Below are 15,297 nucleotides of genomic sequence, written 5' to 3' on the forward strand. Positions count from 1 at the left end.
GTGGGTCCCGCCTTGAGCCACAATGGTCCCCTTAAGTTCAATCCATCCCGTCATTACGATTAACCATGTGGCTGTGCTATAGCTTCGCTGCGCTGGCCTCATCAACTCGTCTGCCAATTCAAGCTAACCATCCAATACCATACCAACTCAGCCCATCCCTCACGTCGTGTCCCTTTTTTTCTTATTTCACTGTCTCTTGCAGCCGTCAAGGGTGAACAAGTCGCCAGTTGGCCACTCTTAATTCCCGGGCTTTACTATAACCTTCAACCTTTTTTTTATCTCGCTTTCCTAATCTTTACAGCTTCAGCTATGGCGCAGCTCAACACCCCCAAATTGCCTTATCGCGACATTAATGTCAAGATCGCCAACGACTCTTATACTTTCACTTCGCCTTCGTCTCCCGATGCGCCCGCCCTGGTAATCGATCGTCCCACTGGTGATGTCCGCCTGAGTGAAGGCAGCGCCGCATCAGCCAAGAGAACAACTCGCGTCTCGAGTATCGCTGGTATTCTGGGAATTATTCAGCTTCGCCTTGGTTCGTCTCTGCCGTGCCAAATCTTGGGCTGATGTCCTCTGGTTTTGGCTTGTGCATTTCACTGACCATGTAAAGACAAGTATGTCATCTTCATCACGAAAGCCCAGCCTGTCGGCCGTCTCAAAGGCCACATGGTGTATAAGGTCGCTGCCACGGAGATCCTGCCCATGCGCGAGCGCTTGATTCACGACCCCGATGAAGACATCTTCATTCAGCTTCTTAAGAACTTTTTGGCTTCAGGGCCTATGTACTTTTCTTATTCCATCGATCTTACCAACTCCTTCCAACGTCAGGCCCAGGCCGACACTTCCAAGCCCCTGTGGATGCAGGCCGACGATCGTTTCTTCTTCAACAAGTATCTTCAGGGCGATTTAATCGACTTCCGCACCCGAGGCGCTCGATCACAGCCTGGCGCACAACCCGGCGTTGACCCCTATATCCTACCATGCATCTTCGGCATGCTTGAGATCAAGCCTACCACATTCAAGGGCAACCCCTTGACTCTGGTTCTTATTACCCGCCGATCCCGCCACCGTGGTGGTACCAGGTACTTTACTCGAGGTGTAGATGATGAAGGACACGTCGCCAACTACAATGAGACGGAACAAATCATCATCCTCAATGACAGCAGCAGCGGGTTAGGTGGATACGCAGGCAGTTCGGACATGCAGAGCGGCAAGTTTGGCGCTGGCGCCGGTCAAGAGATGCAGATATTCTCTTATGTCCAGACCCGTGGTAGCGTTCCTACGTTTTGGGCTGAAATCAACAGCTTGCGATATGTTCCTAAGCTTCAAATCCGCGGCGTCGATGCAGCTTTCTCCGCTGCTCAGAAACACTTCGACGAGCAAATTCGCTTATATGGTGACAACTATCTCATCAACTTGGTCAACCAGAAGGGTCGCGAGCAGCGGGTCAAGCAATCGTACGAGCAGATGGTGGAGAAGCTCGTTTCTTCTCCTAAGGAGCGGCAAGAAGCAGATCTGCTCACTGAGGAGAAGTTCACCACAATTCAGCCGGAGGGCAAACGCCAAGAGTTTGACCGGCTGCACTATGTCTACTTTGACTACCACAGCGAGACAAAGGGCATGAAGATGCACAAGGCTTATGCTCTTATTGAGAAGTTGGCCGATGCATTGGAGAAGCAGGGCTACTTCCGTGCCGTTGATACCCCATCCAGCGTTGACGGTAGCCTCGACGCCCGGAGCTACCAGACGAGTGTCATGCGTACAAACTGCATGGACTGCCTCGACCGAACGAACGTTGTCCAGAGCATGTTCGCTCGGCATAAGCTTGACCGCATCTTTGAGGATGTTGGCTTCATGCCCCGCGGCTCTTCATTCCGTGACGAGGATCCTGCTTTTGAGGATTTGTTCCGTAATCTCTGGGCTGACAACGCTGATGTTGTCTCCAACTCATATGCTGGCACTGGTGCCATGAAGACTGATGTCACACGTACTGGTAACCGAACCAAAGTCGGTGCCCTTCAGGATGCCCGTATTGGTATCACACGTTATTTCCGTAACAACTTCCTCGATGGACCCCGACAAGATTCTTTTGATCTTTTCCTTGGAGCTTACCGACCAGGCTCAACCAATATCGGCACTACTCTGGTCTTCACTGACCGTCGACCGGTCTTGATCCAGGCTATTCCCTATATCCTTGCCTTCAGTGTCTTCATTGTATTCATTGGCCTCTTCACCCGCCGAGACCCAGAGGCAAGCGCCCTGCCTCTTCGTATCTTCCTTTTCTTCTGGATGGCTATTGCTGCCTGGTCTTTCTACTTTGTCTGGAATCACGGCATGCTCTATGTAAGTTTCTCGCTGCATGACACTCACCTCAAACCATTCTAATTCTTCTTAGGTTAACTGGCCACGCCTCAACCCCAGGCCATTTGCTGTCGAGGGCTACAATGAGCACTTCGCCAAGGCGCGCAAGGACTCTGTCATTGGAACCTATGTGGCGAAACACGAGAGGGGGCTCAGCACAGCTCGATACCTCAATGCTGAGGAGGGCAAGAAGAGGATTGAATAGAATCAAAAGGGGGCTTGAACTTTGGTTATAATGTGGGTGCTTTGCTTTGGTGGCGCGGTGACACAGCTTTGACGGTTTTCTTTGTTCAAAGACTATAGAAACCTGCTTTTTCTGATTCTTTTAAACCAGCTGGGTGGGTAGGGATAATCAAGACATTTGTTGTAATGATGTTGTTTGTATATATGACTTTGTCTATGCGCAGATAGTGTCTACTTTAATATAGGTCTGGATGAACCCTCAGAGTCAAATGACTCAAGGCCTTGAATCTATGGGCCAAACAAACTATTATCTTATCAAGATGCTCGTTAGCCTACCTGAAGTTTCTTAAATTCATCCCAAGATTACACAAATGCCATTACTACTTGAGATCGGGAAGTCTTGTTTTTAGACCTCCCTATATGGTTTACAGTGTGGTGCGATGAAGAGAATTGGACAGAACTGCATGAGTATTATTAATCTAAGTTACAAATATGATGACAGGAGTATTAATAAACAAAGAAAACTGTCGCTCATAATTCAGACATTTGCTCCAAGGCAAGATGCTCCCACCAAAAGACAAGGCGCCACGCCATGCTTCTCCCCACAGGCGGGAAAGGGGTATCAAAATCGGATAATGCTCTGGTATCCAAAAGAAAGAGAAGAGGGAATAATTGGTAAGAATAGTAAAGAAAATGCTAAGGACAAGTGAGGTGTGGAATAATGAAATAGTGGTATCTTTTTTTGGCAGCACTCAGTCCCATGTAGAAAACTCCTGCGATACACAATCCTCCCCACGACTCCAAGTTTCAGAGGGGCTTGTCTCAGCTCATAGCCAAAGGAGCCATCTGACACCTTGCCAAATGCCCTGCCCAAGGCCCAGAAAGAGTCTGAAAATGGTAACGACAAACCAAACATACCACATAAAGCCAACAAGCACCCACTCAACAACGGACCACATTCCGCGACGGAGCCATCTGAATCTCCTGCGTCTGTTGCGCATCATCTTGTCGGTCAGATCGGTGACATGCTTGACCTTGAGGAGCTGACCCAAGGCCAAGTCTTTGCCAGTCTCATCAGCTTGGTCTGATGCCTCGCGTGTCATGCCTGATAGTTCATCTGCGATTCGAGAGCGAACACACCAGATGCGCTCCTCTAGTTTCGGACGCGTTTGGGCAGTGAATTTATCGGCTGACGTCTGCCACTGCTCAATTGATGTTTGGATCGCCACGTCTAGGGTCTGGCGAGCTATGCGGAAGTGGTCGGAGCAAGGGACCGCATCGTCGAAAGGCAGTGACTTTTTGGGTGTCAATTTCGCGATGTCAACCCATGGTATTCCCACTGGGCTTGATTGTGGTGAAGAAATGAATTCCTGAAGGTCATTGCTGGGAAGTGGTTTCTTCAGCTCCTGAGCCCGGCGAGAAATCTCCATGGCTTTGATGCCAGAGGTAAGAATAAGCGTACGAAGTCGGGCAATTTCACGCTTCGAAAGTTGTCCTTCCTGGGGAATGGCCTGATTTGCAATGGACCACTTCCGTGCTCTGAAATTATCAGGCTCGTTGAACCGAACCATTGGAGCAGCCTCGTCAGCCTCCCTTTCCATAATTCGAGGACCATCCTTGACACTCTCCGGGCACGACTCTACTTCCGACATAGCAGGCTCGACGATGGTCACCTTTTCAACTTGTTGAGGCTTGCTAGGGCTTGAGATTCCAGAAGTATCAGGCGCGGGCGGTTTGCTGGCATCAACACGAGATTGAGAAGGTTGTAGCTTCTTTACGTCAGTTGCTGATTGGCCATGCGTTTCTGCCATGGGCTGAAACTGTGGCATCGAATCCAAGAAGTGTTTAGCCCCATGTTGAGGCTCGGGCTTGTTACGCCTCGAGTTTGTTCGCGACAAATTGAGAGAAATTCTTGATCTTCCCTTGGGCTGATCATTATCAGATTCATCAGAAGAGAGAACATCAGTGGTTCCCTCCATGGTGATGTCCTTTTTCCACAACATATCGCCCAATCTCGAAACACCACCTCGGATTACCGTGTCAATACGAGGGCCCTTAAACATGCCTCGAAGTCCAGCCTGGTCGTCGCCCCTTGGCCTAATACTACCCACGCTACGCTGGTGTTTGTGGCTCTCGAAGGTTGGCCGTGAATTAGATGGGTTTCGTTCAAGCGGCTTGGTTTCCGTCGGGGATAAAGGATCTGGAATGGAAGGTCTTCTGCTGGATGCCTCCGTCTCCAATGCCTGTTCTTCAGGCTCGTCACGCGTCTTGTCCTTAAAAATTTGCTTTACTTTTGTAAATGGATTTCTGGAGGGAGATGATGATCGACTAGACGGTGCCGACAGCTGTAGACCAGTCGGTGGTGCCGATAGACTGTATTGAGGAGCAAGTTCAGGTGACATAGGCTGCGGAGAGTCGGTGTGTTCTTTGCTGTTTCTGCCGCGTTGGGACCCTCCTCCCGTATTCCTTCCCAGTTTTGGCAGTGATGGGATTTCCAAGGAAGCTCTGTTGTGAATGGGGCGGTTTTCTGAATCTTTAGAATCCATCATATTCCACTCTCTGCTAGTGGCCAGCTGATATTGTGGTTTGGGTTCAGATGAAGTCGAGTCCTCGGGCTGCATATGTTCAGCCTCGGTCTCCTGGACGTGAGAGAGTCTTTGCTGTCTCATGTCTCGGGCCAACATTTCCAGCATTTGCTTCTCCAGCAGTTCAGTCTCGCGACTTGATATTGTTCCACGTCGGGCCTTTCCTTCGTTTGGCATATCATCTTCACTGGCGGAGTCATCTGAGGATGATCCTCGTCTCCTGAAACGACGGTGGTGCACTGAGCCAGTCTGTCGGTGGAAAGATCCCATCTCGTGGAGTTTCTGCCGTGCTCGGTCTCTGTGGCTTGGTTCGAGAAGTTCAATCTCGGGCTTCGAAAGGTTGGATTCGTTCGAGTTTGCTTTTCCATTCATTTCTTCCATGGTTTCAGTACTGAAAGGCGGTATACCTATTCCAAGCTCATCGGTCTGTCCTGAAATTGGCCGGCTCAAGGTTTCTCCTGTTTGTGGGTATATTTTGTTGAGATTTCTGTCTTCAATGAGTTGCTTGTGATGGTCCTGTTCGAGCCAGTAGGCATCTGCAATTAAGTCGCAGGCTTCGAAGAACCAGTCAACTCTCGGACGTCGAACTCTCAGTGCCGCCTTGGCAGCCGAATCCGTGGCTATCTGAGAATCGATTTCTTCAGCACCTGGAAATGGTGGCAGAATCGAACCGTCACTGGAAAGAAGCTCCCTCGATGCTCGCTCCGAAGCCTCATTGACCCAATCTTTAACAGATTCGACGTCAGCAAACCCCTGCTTCTCACCATCGATGACCATTCGTTCGCGAGCTCTGACTTTTCGATTTCGGATATACTGCAATGGGTTGTACTCTCGACCAAGTGGAATCATGAACTCTCTGCTCTCAAAGGCATGCATTTTGCCCTCTGTAGGTGATCCAGGGGGGCTTGAAGCTGAAGGTCTATCATAGCCAGTCTTAAGTGGAGGAAGAACTTGTAGCAATCGTCTATATTGGGCCATTAACTCTAGGTGTTCTCTGGCTTTCTGCGCTCTCGCCAAAGTTGACGTCGAAAAATGGTAACGGTATGATGCGTCGGTAGTTTCGAAAGGTGAAGGGCGTAGTGGACTACTGGATCTAACACCCGGTAGTCTTGGTGTAAGGCTTTGATTCGGAATCGGCGATGCCCCTCTGACAGCCTTTCTTTGTTGCTGAAGATGTGCTCTGAGATTGCTCCCGGCCTGAGAGTCTTGTACGGGTGCCAGACGTGGAGGGTTACCGCGGCTAATGTTGCGCCGAGACGCAATTCGCCGTGACTCGCTTAGGTTCAATGCCATGTTGACTATCTGGGTTGAGTCGACGTCCAGCGCAGCACCTGGTTGCGATGCGTGCGCCCTACGGCCTCGCCTTTGCGCTTCATTCCTCTTTGTTATATGCAACTCTTCCTGAGATGTATCTGGCGACACGATGCGAGCACGAGGACCGCTGCCGGAGCTAATTCCAAGGCCTAGGTCCCGTGTGCCATTGGATAAATATGGTTCTTGAACATCCTTCCCCTTATGTCGAGATTTACTTCGATGTGCCCGGCGTTGGTTTCCGGAGTCATCATCTGTGGCCACGGGCTCCTGAAGCAAGAATGCACTGCTCGGTTGGGTCTTATATGGTCGCTTCGAACGGGCTCGTTTCGGTCGACCGGCTTGAAGGCCGCTGGGAACTGCAACAGCACCACGAGACTTGTGATGGTAGAGTGGAAGAGTCTCGTCATCGGAGAAAGCAAGAGGTCGTTCAGGGGATAGAGGAGCGTGGAGGAGAGCGTTCATGCTGGGTTCTCCTCTCTCGGCGGTGTCGTAACTAAACCTCGTGGGATGCTCTGGCGTAACTGGGCCATCCCGTCTGCCATATGCACTCAGCGACGAGGCAGCACGAGGGTCAGCCATTGCGCGCTGGTATTTACATACAACGGCAGCAGCAGGGGTAGACTCTCAGGCTCGCGCTCGAAAGAGAAGCGGGGAGTTGTCGTCAGTGTTGATGAATAAAGTAATATTGCAGCATCGTTTTTCTTCTTTTCAAGGGTCCTTGTCGATCTAATGCGCTAGATCCTGGTCAATATTGTTGTCCTTGGTGACGATGTCTTCTGGGGAGCTAATCTTGTACCGATAATGACGGCAACAAAAGTGTCGAGTTCGGAGTGGATGCCCGACAGGGGGAATCCGCCTCAAGAGCTCATCGCCCTCTTTGAAGTGCACGGGAATACGTCGCAGTGATGATGCGTTGGACCAAAGGTTTTCTTGTAAGTTGGTTAGGATGTTGCATTTGCGGAGCGTTCATGTTGAAAGGATTGGACATTAGACGTAGGGGTCCTTGGGTCTATAGGATGTCACGGGAGTGGATGTGACCCGTCGGGGTGCTACAAGACACTGAAGCCACAGGCGGCAGGGCCTCTCTGATGCGCCAGTTTTACGCCTTTCCCACCTATCCTAGGCACAAGCGTGGCGGGGAGTGACGCACGCGTGTCTTGATGTGGCACCTCATCTTGTGTTGGAGTACAAGGTTTGAGGGGAATCTTACACCTTATCCCAAGTACCGGGTGTCTCAGGCCCGAACTGCCGATACTCATCACATGAAAATAATTAACTCATTCGAAGCCAAGGTCTAAGTCAGGTTGCGGGAGCTGCTGAACACCTCCTAATGGCGGGGGTTTCAGGGACAGTCCAAGTTCATAAATAGAGTCATGCGCTTGAGATCTGACTCAACTATGGAATGGACCAGATCCTTAGATAGAGCTCAAGGCCGTAATCCTTCAGCGCTTTCTTATACATTTCTTATAGTGGCTGTTTTGTCTAATTGATACAGATACTGTTCAAAACTGGAATCAGTAGTAAGATCAGTAAGATCCTGATAGTTTACACAAATACTGTACACTTGTCGTGACAAAGAGGGGTACACATCATCAAACGTGCCATCCTTCTCTTACATCTTCTCTATGCACCGACAACCTCTTCACATCTGCCACATAGCGCGTCTTCCTTTGGCGCCATGTATCGCCAGCATCTGGAGCATTTTTCCTGCTTCGGGGGAAGCACATGCACATTGACCTTGGCGTCTTGGATCTCGAATTCCTTTTGGAAAGCCCAACCGGGATTTTCAGGGAGGGGTTCGTTGACTTGCACCGAAGACACAACAAATATGTCGTGGAGCTCATCCATGTAACGTCCAAGAACTGCCGCCGCTTTTCCATCCTCGACTTCCAGGTAGACTGCGCTCTGGAGAGAGCTGCCAAGCGCTTTGGCAGTTCGTGCATCCTCCAGTGTTGCCTTGACAGCGCCATGAACTTCTGTGATGATGGACTGATCCTTACGCACCACATCTTGAGGGAGCGTCAAACGCATAGGATCAACGAGAGGGTCATCATATAGCTGGCGAGCTGGGCTTATCAAGGAACTGATCAATGTTAGCAAATCGTAAACATGAGCGAGCACAGGACGATAACTCACGTGTCTTCAGTCATCCATTCTGGCCGGAACGACCAAGCCTCCTCAACAAGCATAGGAGTTATCGGTGCCAGCATGCGCAAGAATCCGATGAGGATAGGCTCCAAAACACCGCCGCCATCACCACAGTAGAGTCGGTCCTTCAGGGCCTCCAAGTAGAATGCGGACAAATCGGTTGCGACCCAGCGGTTAATTGTACTGACCGCTCTGTAAAACTCAAAGTCGTTGTATGACTGCATGACCTCTGACATGGTATCGGAAAGTTGAACAAGTGCCATTTGGTCTAACTTGGTCAATGGACTCTGACGGGCCTCTGGATAAATTGACCCGAGGAGCATCTTGATGATGGTTCGATATTTGATCAGCGAAGCATTAACAGGTCTAAGAATATTTGGTCCTATAAGAACATCTGATGTGAAATCGGCGCTCGCTGCCCATAGTCGAATGGCATCTGGGCCGAGGGGGTCAAGTTTTAGCCTGTTACCTCTGGAGTAAGCCTGTGAAAGAAGCCCTTTGATGACTTCGTTGGGGACAATCATGTTGCCCTCTGATTTTGACATCTTCTTGCCTTTCCCATCGAGCGTGAATCCGTGAGTGATCAAAGTCTTAAAAGGAGCAGAAGCTTTGCCAGTCGTCTCCTTTGATGTTTGTGTAGCAACATAAGTCAATAAACTGGATTGGAACCATCCGCGGTGTTGATCGGAACCTTCAAGGTAGACATCAGCAGGGCCCTCAGTTTCTGTCCATGAGCTGCCGCTGTCAAACCAAACATCCATAGTATCAGTGCCTCGGCAGTATTTGCCCTCCATGTTGGGTGGGATCCAAGCAGGTTCATCTGGGTCATCAGAGAACCAGGCAGACGAAGAACGCTCTTCCATAACTGAGATGATATGGTCGATTGTTTCTGTTGTCATGACAGCATTTCCGTTCTCGTCATAAAGTGCAGGAATGGGAACTCCCCATGATCGCTGGCGAGAGATACACCATTCGCTGCGACGTGTGATGAAAGCTTCTAGACGATTACGACCACCCCTTGGAACGAACCGAACATCCTTCAGTGCTTCAAGGGCATCATCTTTGATACTACCAACATCAGCAAACCATTGGGCTGTAGCACGAGTCACCACAGGTCGCTTGGTTCGCCAATCGTAAGGAAAACTGTGACGTTGTTTATGGCTTCCAAGTACATCGTCGCCCACTAATTCCAAAACAGCGTGACTTCCACCATCCATGACGGAACTCGCTTTTGTGAGCTTCTCTGGGTCGTCAGGGTAAGCTTCTTCAGTGAAGAAACCGCCATCGTCGATAGGAGCAAATGCTTCAATGCCGATTTTAGAGCACACTTCATAGTCGTCCCGGCCGTGTCCGGGGGCAATGTGAACCAGACCAGTACCAGAGCTGGAGGTCACGAAATCTGCAGTAATGATAGGCTGCGGCGGAGCAGATTGCCCCCGGAGTTTGTTCTTGTACTCTAGACCTTTCAAGCTAGAACCCGGAATGGAATGTGCTACAACTTGAAAGTCGCCAAGGAAGCGCTTCATATTCCCAACACAGCTCGAAGCAACAAGATAGCCGTCATCGCCAACCTGGAGGATCGAGTACTTGATTTGGTCGTGGATGGCAATAGCCCGGTTGGCAGGGAGAGTCCAGGGAGTGGTTGTCCAAATAGTTGCATACAGGTTTCCCTTGAAATCGGCCAGTTCAGGTATCGATGACCAGTCTGAAATAATAGGGAACCTTATGTATGCGGCGGTAGAGACATGATCCTCCATGAATTGCAACTCTGCCTCAGCAAGCGCAGTCCGCGAAGAAGGTGACCAGTAAACGGGTTTGTGCTTGCGGTAAATCAATCCTCGACGGACCATGTTTTGAAAGACGCGCAATTGCCTTATCTCATATTCTCGGTCCATCGTTGTCCACTTCTTCTCCCAGTCTGACATAACGGCGAGAGCCCGGAATCCCTTCATCTGGTCCACAACCGTCTTGGATGCTAGCTTTCGTGCTGTGTCCCGGACTTCCACAGGAGTCAACCCCTTCGTTGTGTGCGATCCCAGTGCCTTCATCTCGATTGGAAGACCATGACAATCCCAGCCGGGTCGATATGTCACTCGTCGGCCTTGCTGCACCTTAACACGCACAATCATATCTTTGAGGATTTTGTTCATGGCATGGCCGACATGAAGCTCGCCATTGGCGTATGGGGGACCATCATGAAGAGTAAATGGCTTCTCCCCAGATCGATTCTGTGCTTGCCATGCGTATAAATCGTCGGTACATTGCTTGAGATAATTTGGTTCGAGCTTGGGGGTCGGTCGAGCACTGCGAGATCGGCTATATTAGGTCCCCACGTTCCAGTTTTGGAGGCTCTGCAAAGGGGAAGACATACGGAAATCTCGACCGAGGCAACCTCAAGGACGACTTCCAGGATTTAAGCATGGTTGATCAAGAACCATGTCGCACTTAATTAGGAAGGTTTTTGGTGTTGAGGTTAACACGGCTGAGCAATGGAGTTTTTTGGCGCTACTGGGCTGTTTAAGCAACCGTTCAATTCAAGCTCCCGCTATCCAATCGCTTACACAAGCTGCAAGGCTGACGCCAGGGCCCAATTCCAGACCTGAGAGAACTTCCATGACTTTTAGCGTGTCGCGACGCGATTTGTAGTGGACAGGTACTCATTACATCACTGAAGCGACGCCATGTCCAGCGTCGTTCACGCTACTTCCATTTACTACACTTCACAATCTCACATATAGCGTCAAATACACGATGGCTCCGGTCCGACGATATCTGAGGATATCCAAGTACTCAGTTCTTGAATGCCGGATTTATTTGGATAACCCTGCATTGGCCCAATCATGGCTTCTGAATCCTCGAAATCCAGTATTACCCAAGGTCATCGAAAGCATCCGTCCTTTGGTGCTTCCGAAGCTTCGTGAAGAGAAGGAAAGGATTAGAAAGAAGAGCAAGAAGAAGAGCATCAAAGACGTCATAGTATCAGGTACGTGTGTTGAGATCTATTTTTGTCTCTGTCAGCAGCTGATCTCACTTAGACGAGTTTGAGGTCTCCATCTTCTTGACAGAGACGAGCACGAGACATTCTCTCCTTTACAAAACCAAACATTTCAGGGACAGGCTACCACCGAAACTCGAGTCCAACTCCTCTAAACTCATCGGTGAGACAGATAGTGTTCCCGTGGACGTTGAAGATGAATATCGTGCACCTGTCTTGCAAGAAGACGATGATGAGGTGAGACTCGCCGATATTCCTGTTGCGGAAACAACAACACGACGGAGTAAGCGCCAAAGAGGAATACAGGATCCGGAGCAAGATGGCAATGATGAGGCATTTGAAGATGATGAAACAGCCTCGGCCATCGAAATCGATTCTGATACGGAGGCACCCCCACACAAGAGGCACAGGGCGCGGACGAACGACGGCCTTGACGGAAACGAAGACAAGAAGAAACTAGCTATGGACGTCTCATATGAGGGATTTGCAATATACGGTCAGGTGCTGTGCCTCGTGGTCAAGAAAAGAGCAAACGCTGCAGCTAGCAGTGGTGGGGGTGGAAAAGCCCGGCCAGAAGGCCAGGCGACGATGGAGAATTGGATTTCTTCTACACAAGTGCCTGCTGGGGAGGACATTCCATAACCGAGACCCCAAAAGAATAACCGAGGTAGTCAAAGAGCCTCCTACGCTTATGCTAATCTTGCCCAAGTCTTTTTATTGTTTGGGATCGAGGTCTTGAATCTTCTTGCTTCTCTGGCTGGCCTGAATGGCATGACAATTTGATGATAGGCCGACGAGGGTTGACCCGAATACCGGGGTTTGACAGACGGGAACTGCGGATACGGCCGTCGGGTTCCTGTGGGTGTTCGGGCTGGCTGCGGGCGGCGGGAGGAGACAGGCTACCGGTGACTCTACTGCGCACTCAATGCCTGATATATCATTTGCTGATCACAGTCTGCTGCCGAGCTTGTCACGTCAGTCAATTCATCAGTCTAGTCTGGCGAAGTACGATTTACAACAAGGTATGGATGATCAATCACATAGGTAGTGCCTTGGATATTTAATTAGGCAAGAATAGCATCATTGTTACAGCCCACCTCGACCGGGCCGCTCAGACATCACCGTCAACCACGGGCCTCGATGTTTCTTGGCGTCGGTCTCGCATGGGTCCTGTCTCCAGCTTGGCACAGCAACGATGATCTGGAGTTGACAAACAGACGAACACCAGGCCCCTACCACGAGCCCCGTTATGAAGCTGGGTTGGTGTTCTGCATGGTTGCAGCCGTAAACCTGGAGCAGCGCACTGTGGATGAGGAATATCGGGTCTTGGCGAGTTGCATGTCTCAGAGTGATATGACAAGAGGAAATCTATAAGCCCGACGTCCGGAGGAGATACTCCCATGGAGGAGTTTCGTGTATATCCCGCACTTGATCCTCTTATTTGTGTATCATCAGACTGATCCTGGTACCGTTGGGTGGCATAATGGGTCTCAAGAGCAAAAATGAGGCCTTTTTGATATGGAATCCCAGTTTCGAAAATATTCGGTAGATCCTCGATGATAGGTGTACGTACGAGTGTCACATTTTTTGAGGTTATGATGGGTGTGAAAGCGAAATTCCATCTCTAAGTCCCTTGTCCAGCAGGTCTGGAAAAGCCGGATGATTGCGGACCATTACATTGCCGGCATACGGCGTTGTAACCCAACCGGTTGGTCACAAATGAGTATCCAAGCTATTATGAATATATTTGATAGTGTCAAGACATGACCCTTGAGCGGAGTGTCAATCGGCTGTCATGGTTTATTGTGAATGTCTCAGATGTTCCGGTGAGGCTTGCTTTGAAATTGAATTGTATTTGACGCCCTTTATCCATGTCAGCCTTTCACCCTTCACTATATGCGTCTGGCTGAAGTTGGTCACGTCGAGACTCGGGAGCTTCGATATCAGCACGGCACTTCGCAAGATGATCGATATCTCCACTTAGAGATGCCCAGTATAGGAACGGAAACTTTCGTTCAGGTTTGGACTACGTTAGTCTACCCAGCATGTCGTAATCGGCACTTAGAATGTGAGAGGCAGTGTACATCATGAAATGTTCAGTAAAGGATTGAGGTGCATGGAATATGATTTGTGATAAATTTATCCAGGCTGAGCTGATAAAACAGCCGTTAAGGAGAGTCGTTTGTGTAATTGATGAATGTCGCGGATACGGATACGTTGCCTTGGGATGATTGTGTTGCCTTACGCGTCTCAATGGCTTGGATTATATCGTAAATATGACAGCCTGATATAAACGAGCTCTCAAGACTCGGGGCCGAACGCTTCGCCGATGACAAGACACGGCAGCATCGGAATTTGGGTCACAAGATGCTCAACCATCATCATTACTCATCAATGTGATGTTCTTGACCCCCTGGTACCTTGTGCCTGTGCCTTGTGCCTGTCTGTGCCTGTGCCTGTCTGTGCCTTGTGTCTGTGATGGAGGGGGGGTTTTCAGTGATGAGGTTGGTAGTTTTAGCAACAAAGGCGCAGTATGAACCGTCACCAGCACCGCAATCTCTCTGTTTGAGTTTTGCGAGTGAGTACATATCTGTTTCTAAACAGAGGATGACTGTACCAACGTCTAGGTTGGCGTCTCAGAGAGACAATGAGGGCGGATGGATGACATGCCTCGCAGCAACTAAACACTAGCGGCGAGTAACCCCGCAACCACAGACACAGAAAAAGCAAGGGTCATGGAGAATACTCAAAGTCAATTCGATGAAACACATAAACTCGGTGAGTAGGCAGCCAGCTGTTTGGTCTCATGACGGGGGACACTTTGGTACAAGTGGTGTTGGTACCTCTGGGCTTGGGGAGACCATGAGACCATTCTCATTATGATGACATGGATATTGCAGTTTGTTTGTTAATTCCTTGCATTTGGTATCCATGCATGTCTGTATGTATATGCAGATGCATGCATGCATGTTTGTTCAGTTCTTGGCTTGTAGACACGCCTCCACCATTTGCAACTTCACTGCCTGCCTCCGGTACAGCGGCACGATATGTACGCAATTCTTCATGGCATAAACATCAGCCAGCAGTGAGTGAGATTGTGATTATCAACTTACCAGCGTACGTGGGCCCTTTCGAGCCCCTCTTCTTCCGGCCTATTACCTCTCAGCCGGAACTGATACACACGCTGTCGTGGCATCGCTGGAAGGCGCTTACAGACATGCTCGTGCATGCTGATACCGCTACCTACTGTGCCCTCGTTGTCATTGTATCGCTTCCATTTCCCCATATGGAGATCTGCTGCTCAGGCCATGCATTCGAAACATCATCTTTCGATTCCTGGGATTTGCACGTCTCAGCCTTGAAAAGACAATCCCATGGCTGTGGCAGGCATCACACCTACTCTGACTGCTGTGCCACTGTTAGTTTCTAGTTCCCAGAACATGGTATGGTAGACACACCATAATAGTTTCACCATCCTCATGTCCTACCTTGTATGCTTCTGCCTTGTAATACTGTGCCCTGGCTGTTCTGCTCTGCGTTATCCCGATTACTATGACTGTTACTGATGCTGAACTTCCCCTCATCCGCCCCCACGATAACTCCATCCTTATACCCATGACAGCTAGTCACGCTCAGAGATGACTCTGGCTGCCGACCATTCGCTACCAGGATCTAATTGAGTTATGAGCCAATGATGATCCCAACTCTGAT

The 15,297-nt window shown here is 49.8% G+C and overlaps 4 protein-coding genes across 9 annotated transcripts; 2 read left to right on the plus strand and 2 right to left on the minus strand.

The window, feature by feature from the left end:
- Window positions 1-16: 16 nt before the first annotated feature.
- Window positions 17-3,074, plus strand: FOIG_01566 (uncharacterized protein). 2 transcript variants are annotated; one of them, XM_031198528.1, is made up of 3 exons: window positions 73-535; window positions 611-2,343; window positions 2,396-3,074. In XM_031198528.1, the coding sequence occupies exons 1-3, from the start codon at window positions 310-312 to the stop codon at window positions 2,564-2,566; spliced, it is 2,130 nt and encodes a 709-aa protein (XP_031074295.1). In that variant the 5' UTR covers window positions 73-309; the 3' UTR covers window positions 2,567-3,074. The 2 variants fall into 2 exon arrangements, with proteins under 2 accessions (XP_031074296.1, XP_031074295.1); XM_031198529.1 differs by having other exon boundaries at window positions 17-2,343.
- FOIG_01567 (uncharacterized protein) lies at window positions 2,918-7,482 on the minus strand. Of its 2 annotated transcripts, none has more exons than XM_031198531.1 (2): window positions 7,240-7,482; window positions 2,918-7,169 (listed from the first exon to the last, which is right to left on the minus strand). In XM_031198531.1, the coding sequence occupies exon 2, from the start codon at window positions 7,020-7,022 to the stop codon at window positions 3,372-3,374; it is 3,651 nt and encodes a 1,216-aa protein (XP_031074298.1). In that variant the 5' UTR covers window positions 7,023-7,169; window positions 7,240-7,482; the 3' UTR covers window positions 2,918-3,371. The 2 variants fall into 2 exon arrangements, with proteins under 2 accessions (XP_031074298.1, XP_031074297.1); XM_031198530.1 differs by having other exon boundaries at window positions 2,918-7,177.
- A 248-nt stretch (window positions 7,483-7,730) lies between these two features.
- FOIG_01568 (isoleucyl-tRNA synthetase) lies at window positions 7,731-12,404 on the minus strand. 4 transcript variants are annotated; one of them, XM_031198535.1, is made up of 5 exons: window positions 10,963-11,064; window positions 10,765-10,895; window positions 8,580-10,702; window positions 8,006-8,526; window positions 7,818-7,941 (listed from the first exon to the last, which is right to left on the minus strand). In XM_031198535.1, exons 2-4 carry the CDS (start codon window positions 10,786-10,788, stop codon window positions 8,067-8,069), a joined length of 2,607 nt encoding a protein of 868 aa, XP_031074302.1. In that variant the 5' UTR covers window positions 10,789-10,895; window positions 10,963-11,064; the 3' UTR covers window positions 7,818-7,941; window positions 8,006-8,066. The 4 variants fall into 4 exon arrangements, with proteins under 4 accessions (XP_031074300.1, XP_031074299.1, XP_031074301.1 ...); XM_031198533.1 differs by adding an exon at window positions 11,835-12,404 and having other exon boundaries at window positions 7,731-8,526; window positions 8,580-10,895; window positions 10,963-11,590; XM_031198532.1 differs by having other exon boundaries at window positions 7,731-8,526; window positions 8,580-10,895; window positions 10,963-12,404.
- On the plus strand, window positions 11,241-12,522 carry FOIG_01569 (uncharacterized protein). The gene is made up of 2 exons (XM_031198536.1): window positions 11,241-11,574; window positions 11,627-12,522. Exons 1-2 carry the CDS (start codon window positions 11,343-11,345, stop codon window positions 12,226-12,228), a joined length of 834 nt encoding a protein of 277 aa, XP_031074303.1. The 5' UTR covers window positions 11,241-11,342; the 3' UTR covers window positions 12,229-12,522.
- Window positions 12,523-15,297: the final 2,775 nt, after the last annotated feature.

The sequence above is a fragment of the Fusarium odoratissimum genome, assembly GCF_000260195.1.
Source record: "Fusarium odoratissimum NRRL 54006 unplaced genomic scaffold supercont1.1, whole genome shotgun sequence".
Classification (NCBI taxonomy): domain Eukaryota; kingdom Fungi; phylum Ascomycota; class Sordariomycetes; order Hypocreales; family Nectriaceae; genus Fusarium; species Fusarium odoratissimum.